This window comes from Saccoglossus kowalevskii, chromosome 2, assembly GCF_978046115.1.
Source record: "Saccoglossus kowalevskii chromosome 2, keSacKowa6.1, whole genome shotgun sequence".
Classification (NCBI taxonomy): Eukaryota; Metazoa; Hemichordata; class Enteropneusta; family Harrimaniidae; genus Saccoglossus; species Saccoglossus kowalevskii.
In genome coordinates this window covers 18,091,450-18,109,137 of record NC_140642.1, presented here as the reverse complement: position 1 = coordinate 18,109,137, position 17,688 = coordinate 18,091,450, and the positions used below count along the sequence as shown (strand labels likewise).

General features: G+C 35.9%; 1 protein-coding gene across 1 annotated transcript in view; it reads right to left on the bottom strand.

The window, feature by feature from the left end:
• LOC100369406 (CCAAT/enhancer-binding protein zeta-like) overlaps positions 1–17,688 on the bottom strand; it is a 69,519-nt gene that overhangs the window by 42,054 nt on the left and 9,777 nt on the right. Inside the window, exons 9-16 of the mRNA XM_085492543.1 lie at positions 17,179–17,263; positions 16,023–16,119; positions 15,185–15,269; positions 14,217–14,331; positions 13,576–13,717; positions 12,691–12,819; positions 11,201–11,342; positions 9,920–10,008 (exon numbers count right to left, since the gene is read on the bottom strand). Coding sequence (XP_085348669.1) covers positions 9,920–10,008; positions 11,201–11,342; positions 12,691–12,819; positions 13,576–13,717; positions 14,217–14,331; positions 15,185–15,269; positions 16,023–16,119; positions 17,179–17,263 — 884 coding nt within the window. The remainder of the gene's footprint in view (positions 1–9,919; positions 10,009–11,200; positions 11,343–12,690; positions 12,820–13,575; positions 13,718–14,216; positions 14,332–15,184; positions 15,270–16,022; positions 16,120–17,178; positions 17,264–17,688) is intronic.

Here is a 17,688-nt window from a genome sequence, read left to right as displayed (position 1 = left end):
TTGGCTCATACGCTGGCAAATGCTATTTGATAATATAGCGCTATCTCCCGACTAGATGAACTATTGCTTGATAATGACTTCACTCCAAGGGACATTTCCAATTCTGCTGAATACCTCTCACATATGATGTGATGTTGCGCATGCGTGCACGCGGTAATTCATAATGGCGGCGAATACAAGCCATGTGAGCAAAGCAAACGGCGGTATGTAATAACAACACTTACTGAGTGACCATTATTCGGGCAATATCATATGTCTATTCCCTCGGGACAGACAGTCACCCACAAAACGCCTATTAGGCTGCTGTGGGTGTCTGCCTCTCGGAGAAAAATAAACATATAGTATCGACCTCATGGCCAGTCCAAAAGAAATTTTTGGCCTATTAATATAAGCATTTTAAAAACTTTCTAATGACTTGCTTCTCTTTTGATAATAAATATAGGCAGTATTAAGAAGTAAAAACTGCTTTCAAAGACCAGAGTTTATTCAACGAACAGTAGATAGAATCTAATATTTATTGACTAAGACCTGCAGTTTATTTAGTTAAAAGTAGGTATATTATTTAGTCAGGATTTATTATCACATGCTAAGGTATTTTGTTTTTAGTTTAATTGAATGCTTTTAGTTTTGGCACCCCTCATTACAAATGAAATTGTGTTTAATTGTTGAAAAATTCTTATCCTTAAATATACCTTCAAACAAATTATACTGGTAGGTGAAATATTAGCAGAAATTTTAATTCAATATTACTTTTCCAATATTTCAGGATTGCAATTACTGATTTAAGGACAATAATGGATAGCTGTGCAATTTGTAGCAAGCCAGTTTCAGGAGAAAGTGACATTGTGACATTAGGTGTAAAGGGAGCAGATGGCATTAATCGAGCAAGTTCAGAACGTGGCGATGACATTTTTGTAGAGGCAGGCAAATCATGTCGTAAGAACTATACACGGCCATACAATATAGTAGCTGCCCAAAAAGGAGGTCTTGCACCATTGATAACGAAATTCAACAACCCACTTTACGATCGCAGGATAAACAATTCAGCTTTAGAAGTGAATGCTTTTTCTGTGGCCACTCAGATAGATATGTAGGGAGGAAAACAAAAGTATGAGCTTATTCAGGTTAGAACAGTTGCTTTCCGTGATTCTGTAGAGAAGATATGCAGAGAGAGAAATGATGAATGGGCAAGGCAAGTACATGCAAGACTTCTTAGTATAATTGATCTTCATGCTGCTGATGCCCTGTATCATAATCAATGCAATGTTAATTTTAGAACAAGGAAAGGAATTCCACGCTGCTATGTTGTCTGTTCGGATAGTGAGCCATCTAAGAAGATTAAATTTGGTAGACCAGAAGATGTTGAAAGGTCACATGCCTTTGACGAAGTTGTCCGCTATTTTAACAACAACTCACAACTCACTATACAAGATCTAACAAACAAGATGGAAGAGTTTCTTCAGGAATCAGATTACGATCCATATAGCGCATTCTACATGAAGAAGAAAATACAAGAATGCTTTGGTGAAGATGGCCGAGCGGATATCGTGACATTACGACAAACAGCCTAACACATTCTTCACGATTTTTACTACACCCCTAAAAAAGAAGATCCAGAGATAGAAAAATTGAGACTTGTTACTGCTGCTGCAAAGATTGTGAGAAATGACATAAAAGCCTGTGTCACCAGAAATGATGTGTATCCAGGTAGCAATGAAATGTCATCCATTGAAACAAGTCTAACATTTTTACCTACATCTCTCAAGTTGCTGTTAGATACCATATTTAGTGGTAAGGACAAGAACTTAAAAATTGCGTCTATTGGACATGCAATTATGCAGGCTGCAAGACCTAGAGCTATAATTTCTCCATTGCAGATAGGACTTGCAGTGCAAATGCACCATCATTTTGGCTCTAGATTCTTGATTGACTCTTTGCATCAGCACAGGTTTTGTTCTTCATATGCAGAAGTTAAAAATTATGAACGCAGTGCAGCACTTGTTAAGGGTGTAAGTATTCCTGGTTTTGTTCCAGGAGAGTTTGGACAATATGTCGCAGATAATGTTGACCACAACATAAGGACCATTGATGGGAAGAACACATTCCATGGAATGGGAGTAATTGCAGCAATTACTCCACGTAGTGCAAATATAGAATTTCATGTCCCAAGAAACCAAAGTGTTACTTCAGAAGAAATAGCTGCTGTTGGACGTATCAATATTCATTTTTATAAACAACCAAATGAGAGTTTTAGAGGGCCCTTGGTTTACAGTGAGTTACCCTGCCCGGAAATGACAGATCTAACAGCCGAGGTTGATGTTTTGTGGAAAGCATCCTGGTTACTTAAGCCTGAGAGGCCAGGCTGGTCAGGTATTATGCAAATGATCCACCAAAGCAATCACCCTGGGAAGTCTTCTGTTGTTTTTCTACCAATGATAGACATGAACCCAATTGATGTATCATGTGTTTACTCAACACTGTGCTTTGTGGCATCACATGCAAGGAAGTATGATATAACGCCTGTTCTGACTTTTGACCAACCACTCTGGTGGAAAGCCATGTGTATTCTGCATGATGAACCAACCGAAAGTGATGTCCGAAGATTGGTATTGAGACTTGGGCCATTTCACACTGAGATGAGCTTTCTTGGCTGTATTGGCCACCTAATGAAAGGATCTGGCCTTGTAGAGGTTTTGGAGTTAGTGTACGCAGATAATGCTGTAAGCCATATGATCAGTGGAAAAGCAGTTTCGCGTGCAGTTCGTGGTCATCTTCTGGTTCTGTCTGCATTGTATGCATTGTTAATGTCAAAAGCTTACAACTTACCACTACCTTCTCATGCTGACGATGGCGAGAAAGATGGAGAGAGAGAAGTTACAGGTTGTACTGATACTGTTGATGTACAAGAACATAATTATCATAATGAACAGACAAGTGACAGCATTGAAAGAACTTGTACACAAACAGGAATACAACCAATAGATTATGTTTCGGAACTGCAAAGACTTCTTGATAAAGTGATAAAGAAGGAAGTTTCAGTGGAGGAATGTTGCTCCTCAGATATTCTCAAACATCTTGTTGATAAAATTGAAAAAGAAAAATCATCTTTGAGACAATCTCGTACTGCATGTCTATGGTTTCAATATATGGATATGTTAGATATTTTGTGCAAATTTATTAAGGCAGAGCGTACTGGTAATTTTACACTTCATCTACAAAGTATCACGTCAATGTTACCATATATGGCAGCTGCCGGGCACAATTTATACACTAAATGTGGAAGAATATACATTCAGCAGATGAATAACCTAGAAAATGAGCATCCATCTGTTTTTGCTGCATTCAAGAGTGGTCATCATGTGATACGGCGTACTGATCGTTTCTGGGCTGGACTGTCATCTGATTTAGTAATAGAGCAGGTTTTTATGCGTAGTATCAAGACTACGGGTGGATTGACACGTGGCAGGGGTTTATCGGAAACGCAAAGGCTTGTATGGTTGTTGTCAATGCCATATACAGCAGACATTAACAATGCAATGCAAGAAGTGACCGGTTTAGAGTTTTGCACAAGTGAACAGCACAAAGAGACACAGTCGGCCAGAATGGAAAGAGACATTCGTGACACTAAAATTATTCTCAACTTCCTGGAAGAAAGAAATCCCTTCAGTTCAGATGATGCACTCCGCAGTAATTCCACTGGTGTTACTGCAGATAAGCATGTAAATGTGGATGCATCATGTCAATTAGGTTAAAAGATCCTAGAACAAATGACCAATAAACATGTCCAAGAGTATGTCTTCAAAAAGAAAGACCAGGCTGTAACCTTGGATGCAAAGCAAATGATCAAATTAGATGGAGAGACAGTTAATATAGATTCCCACCTATTGTTTCAAAGATTAATTACTGTCGCAGAAGGAACTATGGAAAGCTCATCTCTTTTCAAGTATGAGTTGTGCACTAGTCCACCATCTCTTTTTGAATCATCAGGTCTAATGAGACAGGCTAACAAACCAGTGTTGGCAGATGCCATCTGGAAACAACTTAGCGATTTAGAAAGTTCTGAAGTTGGTGCACCAGTACAATTTGTTCTTGATGGTAGTTCATTACTGCAACGAGTTCCTTGGAAGCGTGGTATGTCTTATACTCAAATATGTGATGTATATGTGAGATATGTACAGCATAAATATGGTAAGGCAATTGTTGTCTTTGATGGTTATGAGGATGGTCCTACCACAAAAGACACTACTCATCAAAGACGAACTGGGGGATGGTCTGATACTGTAGTTAAATTTACAGAGAGCATGATTCTTACTGTCAAGAAGGAATTATTTATTGCTAATAAAGAAAACAAGCAGAGATTTATCAACATGCTAGGTGAAAAACTGCAATTAGCTGGATGTGACCTACATCATGCAAAAGGTGATGCTGATTTATTAATAGCACAAACAGCAATAACATCAGCTGAGATTATGGACACTGTTCTAGTAGGGGAAGATACAGATCTTCTGGTTCTTTTGTTGTACCATGCAAATATTAATGCCCACAAGATCTATTTTAGATCTGAACATAAACAAACTACTTCACGTAACAAGTTAAAGATATGGGACATAAATTTAGTTAAATGTGCACTAGGTACTGCTGTGTGTGACAAACTTTTGTTCATTCATGCTATACTAGGATGTGACACAACATCTAGTCTGTTTGGAATTGGTAAAGGTGCGTCACTCAAAACTTTTCAAAGCAGTGATTTTTTTAGGCAACAGGCTAATATTTTTACAAAACATGGCTCATCAAAGAATGAAATTCAATATGCTGGGGAAAAGGCGCTGGTCTGCATATATAAAGCACAGCTAGGAGATACCCTTGATACACTAAGATATAGCATATTTTGCAAAAAAGTATCAACCAGTGTTTTTTTTGTAAAGCCACGTACATTACCCCCAACTTCGGCTGCTGCTAAATACCACAGCCTACGTGTATATTACCAAGTACAACAATGGAGAGGTTTGGACATGCAAATGCATCCAAGAGACTGGGGATGGAATGTGCACAATATGCAAATGACGCCAACATGCACGGATTTGCCATATGCACCAGAATCTCTGTTGAACGTTATAAGATGTAACTGTAAAACAGACTGTAATAGTATGAAATGTAGCTGTAGAAAACATAGTCTTGCATGATCTCCTGCATGTGGTGTATGTCATGGCTACAACTGTGATAATTCAGTAGAAATTGATCCAAATGACCTTACTTTCGAATAAAATTTGTTTTGAAATTTGTGCAGTTTATGTACATGTTCACGAATAAATCTCTCTATTTACATGTTAAAAAACTAAAGTTTGTGATTCCTTTACTCACATTTACATTCATTTCATTATAACAAAAGTGATACTGAGAGAAAAATTATTACAGAAAAACGATAGTTGTCTTTTGACTGAAAAATCACATTTTTTGGTATAAAAATCCACATTTTTAGTCCAAATTTGTCTCTGTTAATATAATAGACAAACACAAACATGTATTTGTATTGGAGTTGCCTTTAATACCGACAAAATTACATAAAAAATGTATAAGGTTTACTGAAAACAATGGAAATATCATATCAATTACTGTAAAAATTTACGAAAAATACCCGTTTTTAGTGATTTTTGAGGTCAACTTTACACCTTTTCCACTCCCTGGATTTTATGGGACTTTTAGTATGACTTATAGGAGGTTAACTACAACATTTCCCACCATGTTTTGTTTTTATTGCAATTTGTTGTGGGTTGGGCCTAAAATAGCAGTAAATTGACTGGACTAATTGTATTATTTTCAATGTCCCTCAAAGAATAATATAACATAAATCGTAAAAAAGTTTCTGAAGAATAATAGTACAACAACATATCCAAGGAAAATTCGGCAAATAAACAATAGGGACAGACATTTTCCCCCAGTATACCTTAACCTTCATCCACATTGATATGGACAAGGTAAAAATGGAAACGAAATAGAAAAACACAGAGGCAGCATAGTAATTGTAATGATTGACACAGCTTACTTTGCAGTATTCTTGTGACAATTTCATTATTATAAAATATTAATACTGGGAGGGAATAACATGTGTTTATTTCTGTATGTGTTGTCGATGGCAACAAGAATCAACTCAGAACCACAGGGAATTATAATCAAACTACCAACTCATTACCTTTGCTTCTATTGTGGAATTTTTCAGTTCCATTTTCTGGTTGTTATGCATAAGCGTATTCTGCCTATATGTTTAAACATTCTTGTATGCTACCAGTTGAAAAGCTATTGCTTAAGGTATCTTTCACGAAGCTTCTTCTAACTAATACACATCGTCCTGATGTGTTAAAAAGCAAAAATCAGTCATGGTTTCTGTAAAAATCGATTTTTAAAAGCGAAAATAAACTAGCTGTGTCTAATTCCCAAGTGTTTGTAAACATCCACTTGAGACATTTGTGTAACTAGTCGTGAGTGACAACCTAACGTCAATAAAAGCCAATTTAGGTGATGGTAATGTTGACAAATAATCTTATACCAGCATGTCCGTTAATCTGTAGCATTTAGTACTTTGGTACAACAACAGTGCATTCATTCATTTACTAGTATTCAATTCGAAACTATATACGGGGCACCATAATTATGAAAAAACGAAAGATCTTTACCGATGAGCGAAGAAAAGAAACGTCTGTTAAAAGAAAGTGATAAGGGCTCCTATTTCAACCAACCGACTCAGCGACTCAGAGCAGGACAACGAGGAAGTTGACAACGCCAACATCACCAATGTCTCCGAAATGTGTACCACTCCGTCCCACATGTGTGAGACTGGTATTACCGGACGCTGTCTTTTGGGAAATCAATGCGATGAAATTGTGATTTTGGCGGTGTCTACAAGGGGAAAATAAACTGTGAATAGGCATACGTCGCTTCAAAAAGTCAAATAAGTGTTAAAGTTGGGAGATTGCGAGCTTAGTTTCTTATTTATTTACACAATCTTTGTTTTATTCCACACCGAGGGTTTAAAAAATGCATGGAAGCTTAGCCGATGTAAAATGCACTCCGGGAAACAAAGGTCATTACAGCTCCCTGTGGGGTACTGTAATACGTAAACCCAGACATTCGAGAAATTTCTGTACTCATTCTAGTAATAATCATACTGTACTCTTCGGTCGCCCCAGTCTGTAAATTTTGACTTATTTTGTTTTATTGTAGGCCTAGTTGTCACACAGAAACACCTCACTGGGCCCCGAAGTGACACAAGTCAAGCGTCTAAGCAATCACAGAACCGGATTCACGCAATGGGGGCTGTCCTTTGTTTTATATGCAAACTGTTTCTCTCAATGACCGGTAAAAACGTTGCGTCTGGTTTTATTCTGGATCGACCTTTCTAAAAGCAAATAAAACTGATGGTTATTCGAATCAACTTTTTTTTTAAAAGCAAATACAAACTCTGATGTTTTTTTATTAAATAATAAATTTCATAGAGATAACAATAAATACACGAGACGTAAATGTTATTTTAGTTCATGCAAATTACGCGGAAGCAAACCTGACCTCGCTCACACTCGACGGGTACAGGATTACAGAAACCCGTAATCAGACAGGGTTGGTGCGAATCACCAAGATTTATTGGATATGAAAGTTTGGTAGAGTTTTCGCGATTAGATGCGCGATTACCGTTGCATTTACTACATGTTATTAAATTTGTTACATTATTTAGTAAAATACGAAATACGGATCCCGTAATACTGTAGAATACTTTATTTTCGCTTGGAATTTATTTTCGCTATTTTCGCTGAAGGGATGATTCCGTGAAAATAAAATCCAGCGAATACACTTTTTTTCCTATATTTCACATTAAACTCATCAAAAATCAGTGATAATAAATTCTAAGCAAAATGCCCGATAAGCCTTTTCAGCGAAAATTAATTCCAGTGAAAATAAAGTATTCCACAGTACCCAATATTTTCTTTTATGACTGTTTCTTGGGCTTCGTCAAAAACTCTCGAGGTGTTACTCTTGCATCTTTTTCTTTGTTGTTCAGATTCGTTGTCTCCGGTTGCCAAACCCTTTCGTTTCCCAATGTTCTTTGTCATACTGCTCTTATCTCTCGGGTCTTATCCCAACCACTTCTAACCAAGTTGTGGGTAAATAAGCTCTCAGTATTAGCAGACCGCACTGTTTATTGATCTACATAAAAACTAAACGACACCCTCAACATTTGACATCGATTATTCAACTATTGACACATGGAGTTTGTATAGCGGGAGACCACGACAAATTTTTTACCGATTTTACCCACTTTAGCTTGATTGTTATTGATGAGACTATATCGTTGACTATATCGTTAACTAGGATATAGTAGTGGGCACTAAATTACTAATTTTTGAAATGGCTTGGAACCAAAATTGTGACTTTATTGGCGAAAAAGTGTCACAAACATGTTTTTGGCTTTTTTCTTCACATGGTAGTGCGACCTGGGACAACTCCTTTGTCCCGCCCTAAAATCTTCTGCGTTCGCGTCAGCGTTTTGAAATTTACACACCGAATATTTGAGGCCATGATCCAACGAAGTATTCTAGATTTAGTCACATCTTTTTTTTTGCATGAACAAGAACTCCTGAAAGGTGTCAGTCAAGATTAAATAATTGCACAGGAAATAGGATGGACACATGGTAAAGAGATAATACCCGATAAAAATTTCTAGAAGTACTTTTAGAAAACAGTTCACACTTCGTTCATTCACACATTTTAGGACGGATATCTCACAGCGTCTTCAAGATAGCGCGGGATTATCAATTTTTCGGGGGTTTAGCTAAAAACGGTGTCACGTGATCAATTCGGCAACATTGGGCACGCAATATGGTCAGTTGTATTCCCCGAAATTCAAGCTTTCATAATATATATACTTTATGGGAGGTAGCTTTATGTATGGCTCTCCAGGAATTCTTTATGTTCAAACTCCGTATTTCCCTGGGTCCTACCTTAAAAGCTTCTAGCTATTGTGATCAGTTACTTAGGACAATGATGAAATATTACGCTATATTTATTGGTCCAAACAGCTTTTATATATTTACTATTTTTATAGTATTGTTATACATCTTTTTCCTGCTTTGTAGTACCGGTAATCATTTTATGAGAGACAACAGCACGAGGCAGCAATGAAAAATGTTTTTTCGCAGTATGCAGGTTTGCAATTGATGATAGGATTCTATTTTCATCACACACTATAACACTGCTGCATTTAATGTAAACTGAAGAAAGTACTGTAAAATACTTTATTTTCGCTTGGAATTTTCACGGAAGGGATGATTCAGTGAAAATAAAAACCAGCGATATACCTTTTTTCCCCTATATTTTACATTCAACTCATCAAAAATTAGTGAAAATAAATTCCATACAAAACACCCAACAAAAATTAATTCCAGCTAAAATAAAGTATTTGAATGCGACTCGAATGACAATCTTGAACGCATCAATGTTGATGCAGTTAACCCCCAAAAAGGTATGTTTTGAACATTTAAATGAGTGCAGATTAATTTTGGAATGAATGAAGTCAGTGGTCCAGAAGAGAACAATGAATAAGACTCTTCTAGATGTATAATAATGCTATTTATTTGGCAGCATTTCTGTATCTACCGTAGTTTGCCAAAAGTCACAGTTATGCATATAAATGAGGCCAAACCCCCAAAGGTCAAAAGTCATTCTCTACTGCTGCACATTCCAATCCCGTACACAAATTCTCAGCAACAATGTACATGAGGGTGCACATTTCCAGGGAATCTCTGTCCAACTATAAAGCATGTGACTAAATATGTAAATTATATTCTATGCACGAATGGGGGATTACAGATATTTATTTTGAGAGATTAAAAATACAATATGGCTGCCATCATAGTAAACACATATGTACCTTCTTTAGCTCCCATAGAATACTGCATTCTGCACCACAATATAAAGGATTACGATTCATTGCATCATATTTAGACTTTTCATCTGAACCTTGAGTGGTGGAAAATATTAACAGAACATTTGTTAATTCATTGCAAAGCAAAACTAAGAAAATAAATATTTTGCCTACAAATGACATAGTGCATGTTACATATCATTGAAACGGCACAAAAAAAATGTTTTCCACCTGACCCTGCTTTGTGATAAGTTTAAAATGAGATTTGAAATAAAAGTGAAAAAAGATAACTGGACAAATAGCTTACTCCTGAATACTTGAATGATATCTTCCAAATCATTGTCATAACTTTATTAACGAATTACAGATCCAATAAACAAGTCCCAAAATAACAAATATACAGACATTAACTAGACCATTGCAGCATTTCACCAAACGACATACGAGTTTGTTAAATTAAAATAGTAAGGAACATATCCCAGGCAAAGATTCAGAAGCAAACTAGTCCATATAACTGAATTTATAATCTGCTCTAGTTGTACATGTATAACTTTTTCGGAGTTACTCAAAGTTGCAGCTGAAGCGAAGTCGATCCAAGAAGTGTACCTACATGTTATTATTACCTGCCATTACAACAATCATGAGTAGATCAATCAAAATCATTTTAATATCAGCAAACGTGCTTGTTGCTTCACTGGACATCCTAATGACTGACAATCATCATATGACCATCAATCACTAGTTACAATGACTGTTAAAATGATATTGCAATGTGTACATTATAAAATGATCACCATTTAGAAAAAAGAAACATTTTTTACCAGTGGATGCACCTTGAAATTAAGCACGGTATAACTTCAGGCTCCAGTGGAGCCCATTACATCATATTGGCTTTTTTTTAAATCACATGATATTTTATAAATTTAAATAGCATGTCTATGGATGATCAGATCAGTGCTTAACTATTATTGCAGTCTGGAATTTCAAAATCTATTGTTTTGTCCATGCTGAGAACCTACCTTTCCTATTTTATACACAACTATCCCACCCACTCACTCTCTCTCACCACATATTGCTTAAGCATTGCAGCTAAACTGCACATGACATAGTTCAAATTAATTTATTTGTCCCTCAACATTTTTTTTAGCAAAGTGGCCACCCACTATGTATGTATGTCTAGAAAGCTCTTAGGAGTTAACAATGTCAAATGCAACATTCAAGTTTACGCAGCACACCCATTATGTGATTTAATAATAAACCGAAAACTCTTTAAAGATAATGACCAACCTTGAGCAAGTTTGTGATGCACCCAGGATGACACTGATGGGTTGGGATTTTCTTCAGGTTCATCCTCAGATACAGCGTTGTCACTGTCTGTCTCATCCTTAAAATGCTCTTCTTCATCGTCATCACCATAATCTTCTAAATACTATGAATTAAACAAGCCATGCATGGCACAGTTCCCATTAGTTATCAAATTTAAGATATATAGTTTTGTTTATAGTAATATAGCTGGAATATAACCATGTCAGGAATATGATTTGTTAACATTAAAATGATTGACATTTGTATCTGATCGTCAAACAAGTACTTGTCCATATTGAGAGATATTGCTCTGGAACAACATTCAAAATCAGCCATTTTGAATACTTGTATATATATATATATATAACATGATGTATAACGAATATATAAAATTTAAATATATATAATCAGTCAAAGCATTTAAAAGATATGGCTCCAGAAGCCCAATCATTAAAACAAAATGGCCACCAGTCGGCCATTTTAAATCTAATCTGAAAAACAAAAATATTTGCATCAAGGTCCCATAATGTCTAATGTATATACCAAGTTTCGGCCATCTTGAATCAGATCGTAAAACAAAATTATGTGCATCAAGGTCTTATAATGTCCAACGTATATACAAGGTTTGAACAAAAATCCATCTGTAAACAGCCGGGGAATGCTTTCTTTTGATGATTTTTAGCACAAAAATGGCCGCCATTCGGCCATCTTGAATCAGATCGTGAAACAAATTGACGTACATATGTATAACATATGTATAATATCATGTATGATGTATGTGTGAAGTTTGATTGTGATTGGTCCAGGCATTTCTAAGATACAGGTATGGACGCACGCACGGAGGTCAAAACATAAGTCCCCGTTTGCAGACTGCGCCTGAACGGGGACTAATAAAATCCGTCAATGGCTCCTGTATTTGATTTATTGGAAGCACATATCTAATAGAAGCATGCATAAAACACCATAATGCATCTTGGGATATCTATAATATGACATGTTTTGATCATAGCTGCATCTCAATATCATGCCTGCAGACACAAAATAGGGGGACCAAGAAACAGTTATTTGTGCATACATTGACCCATGAAACCCGAGAGATGCATCTAAATGACTTTTTCCCCCCAAATCAATTGATCAACTGAGATTTGAAAATAGTTCTGGATTCAAAATTGCTTACACCTATTAAACAACACAACACACAGTTTTTATATTCAAAATCAGTTAAGATATTGTGAACAAAATGTTATGAAACATTCAAATAATGAAATTTTGAAAAATGGCCATATTGGATTGGATCAATAAACAGATTGCATGAATATATGTGAATCAACCTTCAGTAAAAACAGTGCCTCGCACAATAATAAAAAATAGAACATGCTTAGAAGATACTGAGCAGAGGAGTATGCCTCTGACAGCAGTGATGTCAACATAATATATTTATGATTGACACTGAAAGTAATAACGAAGCTTACATCAGCTACTCGTGATAATGCCTTGAGTCCATCTTTCAATCGGAATAGCTCAGATACTAAAAACAAAGATGCACAGACAAATGACGGCTGCTGACAACTGCACACCTGAAGTAGGCGTTTGACAAATGCCTGCAAGACAAGGAGAATATACAAGTATGCATGAGTGGATGGAAGGTTTAGTGATAGATGAATATACATAGAAAATATTATGGTCACAAACGCACAACAGTAATTCATGTCAAAGACCTGGAGTGAAATTGCAGTTTAATAAATAATTTCTCTTGGCTTTAATTAACTTCACATCAAATCAGCGACTCAGTGACATAAGTCCTCACACACTGAGACAAAAATAAGAGTGGTAGTAGAGTGCTGTATTTCTACATTCTAAACTATAACCTTCCCTTTTCTTAGGGAGTTAGAGCTAAATTGTCACTATTGTACATATGTACAATTGGAATTCCTATTAAATATAAAATATTATTAAATTATTATAAATTATTATTTTGGAAAAGTGGAAATATTCTCAAAATTTGTAATACAAAAATTATAACTATAATAATACATTTCAACCCACTGAGCTAAATTGGGAGGGAGGGAGGGGGGGTTATGATGAAACAGCGTTACCATAGAAACTATCGGTAATCCATAACAAATGATAATTTTGCCATTTGCTAAGTTATCCAAAATTTGTCAATTTCATTCTTTATATCTTTATGGCATGGAACCCAAATTTCATTCAAATTCAATTCAGTCAAAACTTTTATTAACAGTTTAATTTTATAATCCACACCATAGTAGGATAGGTCATTGTCTCCTGTAAAAATAAGTGAATTTATATCCAAATGTTTAACACACTGTAACAGTTATATGGGGTAAATCACTTACTTTAACTCTCTGCAAGACCATGTCAGCTTTCAGTGACTTGAAGAGTAGATTTAAAAACATTTCTTGCTTTGGTGAGTTTTTCAGTTCCGAGTCGGCAAGTTTCTTGTACAAAGCCATGTAGTATCTGTCTGACATTGCCTGCCTGAAAATAAAAATAATCAGAAAGCGATTTCTAGAAGTATTGCAGCAGCAATTTGGGGAACTGTCTCACAAAGTGTTTAACTGAATTTGCATAAACAGTTGGCCTCATACTCAAGACGGTGATTGGTATGTATTCTGACCATGATTCATCATTTCAAGAATGATAAATATCATTGTTAAATTTGAAAAACAAAGTTGTATTGAAATGATATATTAATTAAATTGTCTATTTAATTTCCACATTACAAAGAATTGTAAATCCTCTGGTATATTAGTCTGGAATGGGCGTCGCCATTAGTTGGCACCAGCAAGTTTTGAAAGTCAATTGTACTGTCAAATTCACGAGAAGGTTTAAGTTAGCGGCAAAATAACTTGAGACTTACCGGTACTGTAAACCGATTGTGTCATATACATGTACACAAGCTCTGAAATTAGCATGTTAATGTGTTCAGTTACAAGGTGCTGGTGTAAGAGACAGGATACAACTTATTTTACATTACCTTGCATCCATAACTTGGTGTAACAACATTAAAGCTTGTAATCCTGTCTGGAATGGTGCTATGTGAATTACACGGAATATGGTATCCATTTGTGCATTTACAGTCTCATCATCAACTGATAATAAATAGAAAGCATGTCAGAGAACAGGAACAAGAGGATATTATTTTGAGAACCAGGCCATACTAAACTGTTTTATTTATTACTTTGATCTAGAAGTCAATTTACAGTTTTGGAAATTCCATCACCTTGTTTTATAAGTGGTGAGAGAATTAATCAAAAAAAATATATATCTGGGTTCTTTAACACACACTGAAGAGTGGAACAGTATGAAGAATCGACAGAAGGTAATCTTCTCTATTTGATAGGAAGCCATTCTCCAAACTGATTGTATGGAAAAACACTTTATCCTGCAGAGCTTGGCGATCAAATTAAACTATGCCCTCTATGGCCAAAATAAAAGCTGATCAAATTTTGAGGCCAGCATTGTCAGTACAACAATTTCTTAATTATCAACTGCTGCAAAAAATTCCTTCTTGATGAAGAAAAATATCATAGGCCATTATTTAGGAGAAAGTGCATTTCCACTAGAGGTGCATGTAAATAACTAATATATATGTGGTTTGTATTGGATGTACACCAACTGATCAACTCTGTCATTGTCTTTATTAATGCCTATTTCCACAGCATTTTATAATACATTTGCACCCTAGTGTAGCAAATACATGATGGAATATGGACGCAAAAATGATGTTGTTGCTTTTCTACTTTAAAGACAATGGCTGTAAAATTGACAACTGACATGCAGAATGCCTACTATCGTTGATTTTAACAAGTGATTTCAGTAGATTAATTGTTATTTTGGCTGGAAGATTATATCATTCATATGAAAACTAATAAAATATGTGATATAGATTTTCAAATGCTTCTAAGACTATTTCACAACTGTTATTGTATTTTGTATGATTACCTTTAGCAAACGGATATGCCCGGTTAACACCAGTCAAAAGAGCACTCAACATTTTGCCGTCAATTTCTTTCTTTTTAACAAAAGCCTATGGAGAGAAATTAAATCAGTGAAACTGATGATTGTCATATCAATGAGAGAAATACAGACAGGTTATGTAAGCCTGAAAAATATTTAACACTTATTCTGCCAGCCCCCATTTACTTTTACATTGAATTGACCAGAAATGGGTTAATTTCACTATTTTTTTGATGGAAACAATATATTTTATTGTTAAATTTAAATATATACGTATGAGCTAAACAAGGTAAAATAAAACCCAGTGTAGTGTTTCACATACTGTTTGGTAAACACAAAGTGCTACTTGCTGTGAAGATAGTTGTTCATGACTATCACTTTAGTCATAGGGCAACCACAAATATGAAATTTGATTGACGATTGGGACGACCATGAAAATACAAATTAGAATACAGAAATCGCACTATCACATACACCTGTGTTGTGACTAATATAGTATTGTCAGTGTTCACATGTTGGGTGAAAAAAATACAGTTTTTAATATTTTTGTTAGCAATGAAAGATGACAGAAGTGTATTTTGGCATTCAAAGGTTTCAAAGAAAAAAAACTTTTATTTTATTTGGACCCCCTAATACATGTAATAAGTGCTGCTAATAGAGCTAAAATGGTACATGTAGTCAGAGTGGTTAGTCTATTAAATACTATGGTACACTGTACAGTGGCAATTAAATGACATAATTAATTAGTACATAACGATAACCCCATATATCATAATCGATTTCTATGCAAACACAGTAACTGTAAAGAATGGAATTCACTTACATTAAAAAATGCAAAATAAATGGAGATGAGTTTGGCAGCCAATTCTGGCTCATCATGGCTCAGGACAAACTGATTCAGAAAACATACTGCATAATATCTGGAATAAAATATACAAATATGAAATAATAATATGATCAATGTTATAATAGCGCACAAAAAAGATTTGTGAAATGTAACTCTCCAACACTTCAATTTGCATTCCCAATTTGTATAATATTTTGGCCTTAGTAAAGTTCATGAAAAACGAGAATCATAAAGTAAAGTTTAGTATCTGCCAAAATGCATGCACACAGCCTAGAGTGAAAATTATGCTTGATTTTGTGATTAAAAGCTACAGTGCAGGCAGGCTTCATTGCAGGCAAGCTTCGGTGCAGGCAAGCTTCGGTGCAGGCAAGCTTCGGTGCAGGCAGGCTTCAGTGCAGGCAGGCTTCAGTGGAGGCAGGCTTCAGTGCAGGCAGGCTCCAGTGTAGAGACAGGCTTCAATGCTGGCAAGCTTCAGTGTAAACAGGCATCAATGCTGGCAAGCTTCAGTGCTGGCAAGCTTCAGTATTGGCAAGCTTCAGTGCAAGCAGGCTTCAGTGCAGGCAAGCTTCAGTGCTGGCAAGCTTCAGTGCAAGCAGGCTTCTGTGCAGGCAGGCTTCTGTGCAGGCAGGCTTCTGTGCAGGCAGGCTTCTGTGCAGGCAGGCTTCAGTGCTGGCAAGCTTCAGTGCAAGCAGGCTTCTGTACTGGCAAGCTTGAGTGCAAGCAGGCTTCAGTGCAGGCAGGCTTCAGTGCCTGCAATCTTCAGTGCAGGCAGGCTTCAGTGCCTGCAATCTTCAGTGCAGGCAGGCTTCAGTGCCTGCAATCTTCAGTGCAGGCAGGCTTCAGTGCAGGCAACCTTCAGTGCAGGCACAGGGAGTTGGACAAACTTATGTATTTTAATAAATTATTAAATAACGAAATGTTATATAACTTTTCTTTTACCCCCCCCCCCCCTTCCTGGTATCGATTTCAAGTAATCACTGATCTTTGTTTATACCACTCTTTCCTTTATCACAATCTTTGTTACGCGCTAATTTATATGCAAATTTTAACGCACGATGTAGACATACCCTATTATAGTAAAATATCCCAAGGGTTGAATAAAATATAGCAAACACACATTATAGTCACTTACTGGGCTTTGACTCCAATATTCGGACGGTATAATACCGTCTCAACTTCCTCCGCTACAACAAGTTTCATCTGTGGATGTGCTGCCACTAAAACAACAATTGATTTTCACAATCATGATGACATCAAGACACAATCAGGGCATGGTGGATATTATCACGAGATATCTATGAACAGTGTTCATTATTCAATGCTAGCTCAGTTGTATAGAATTCATAGCAAACTCTAAAATTTGATCATTTATAATAAGCTTGTCTATTTTAAGATTTCATGCTAATTACATAATTGGCAATACCGCTTTTTTTTTTCTTTTTAAATATTTCACAACTGTAGAGTGGAATTGCCTGAAACGAAAACCTCAAAAAGTATGAAAAATCTTCATTTTTTATGTATTATTCTATAATTTGCTATAATCCAAACCATTGACAAAAATATAAAGTATTTGTTTGTGTTTATTTTATGAAAAGTGACTTATTCAACCATGGTACATACAACATTTAAATATATTTGGAAG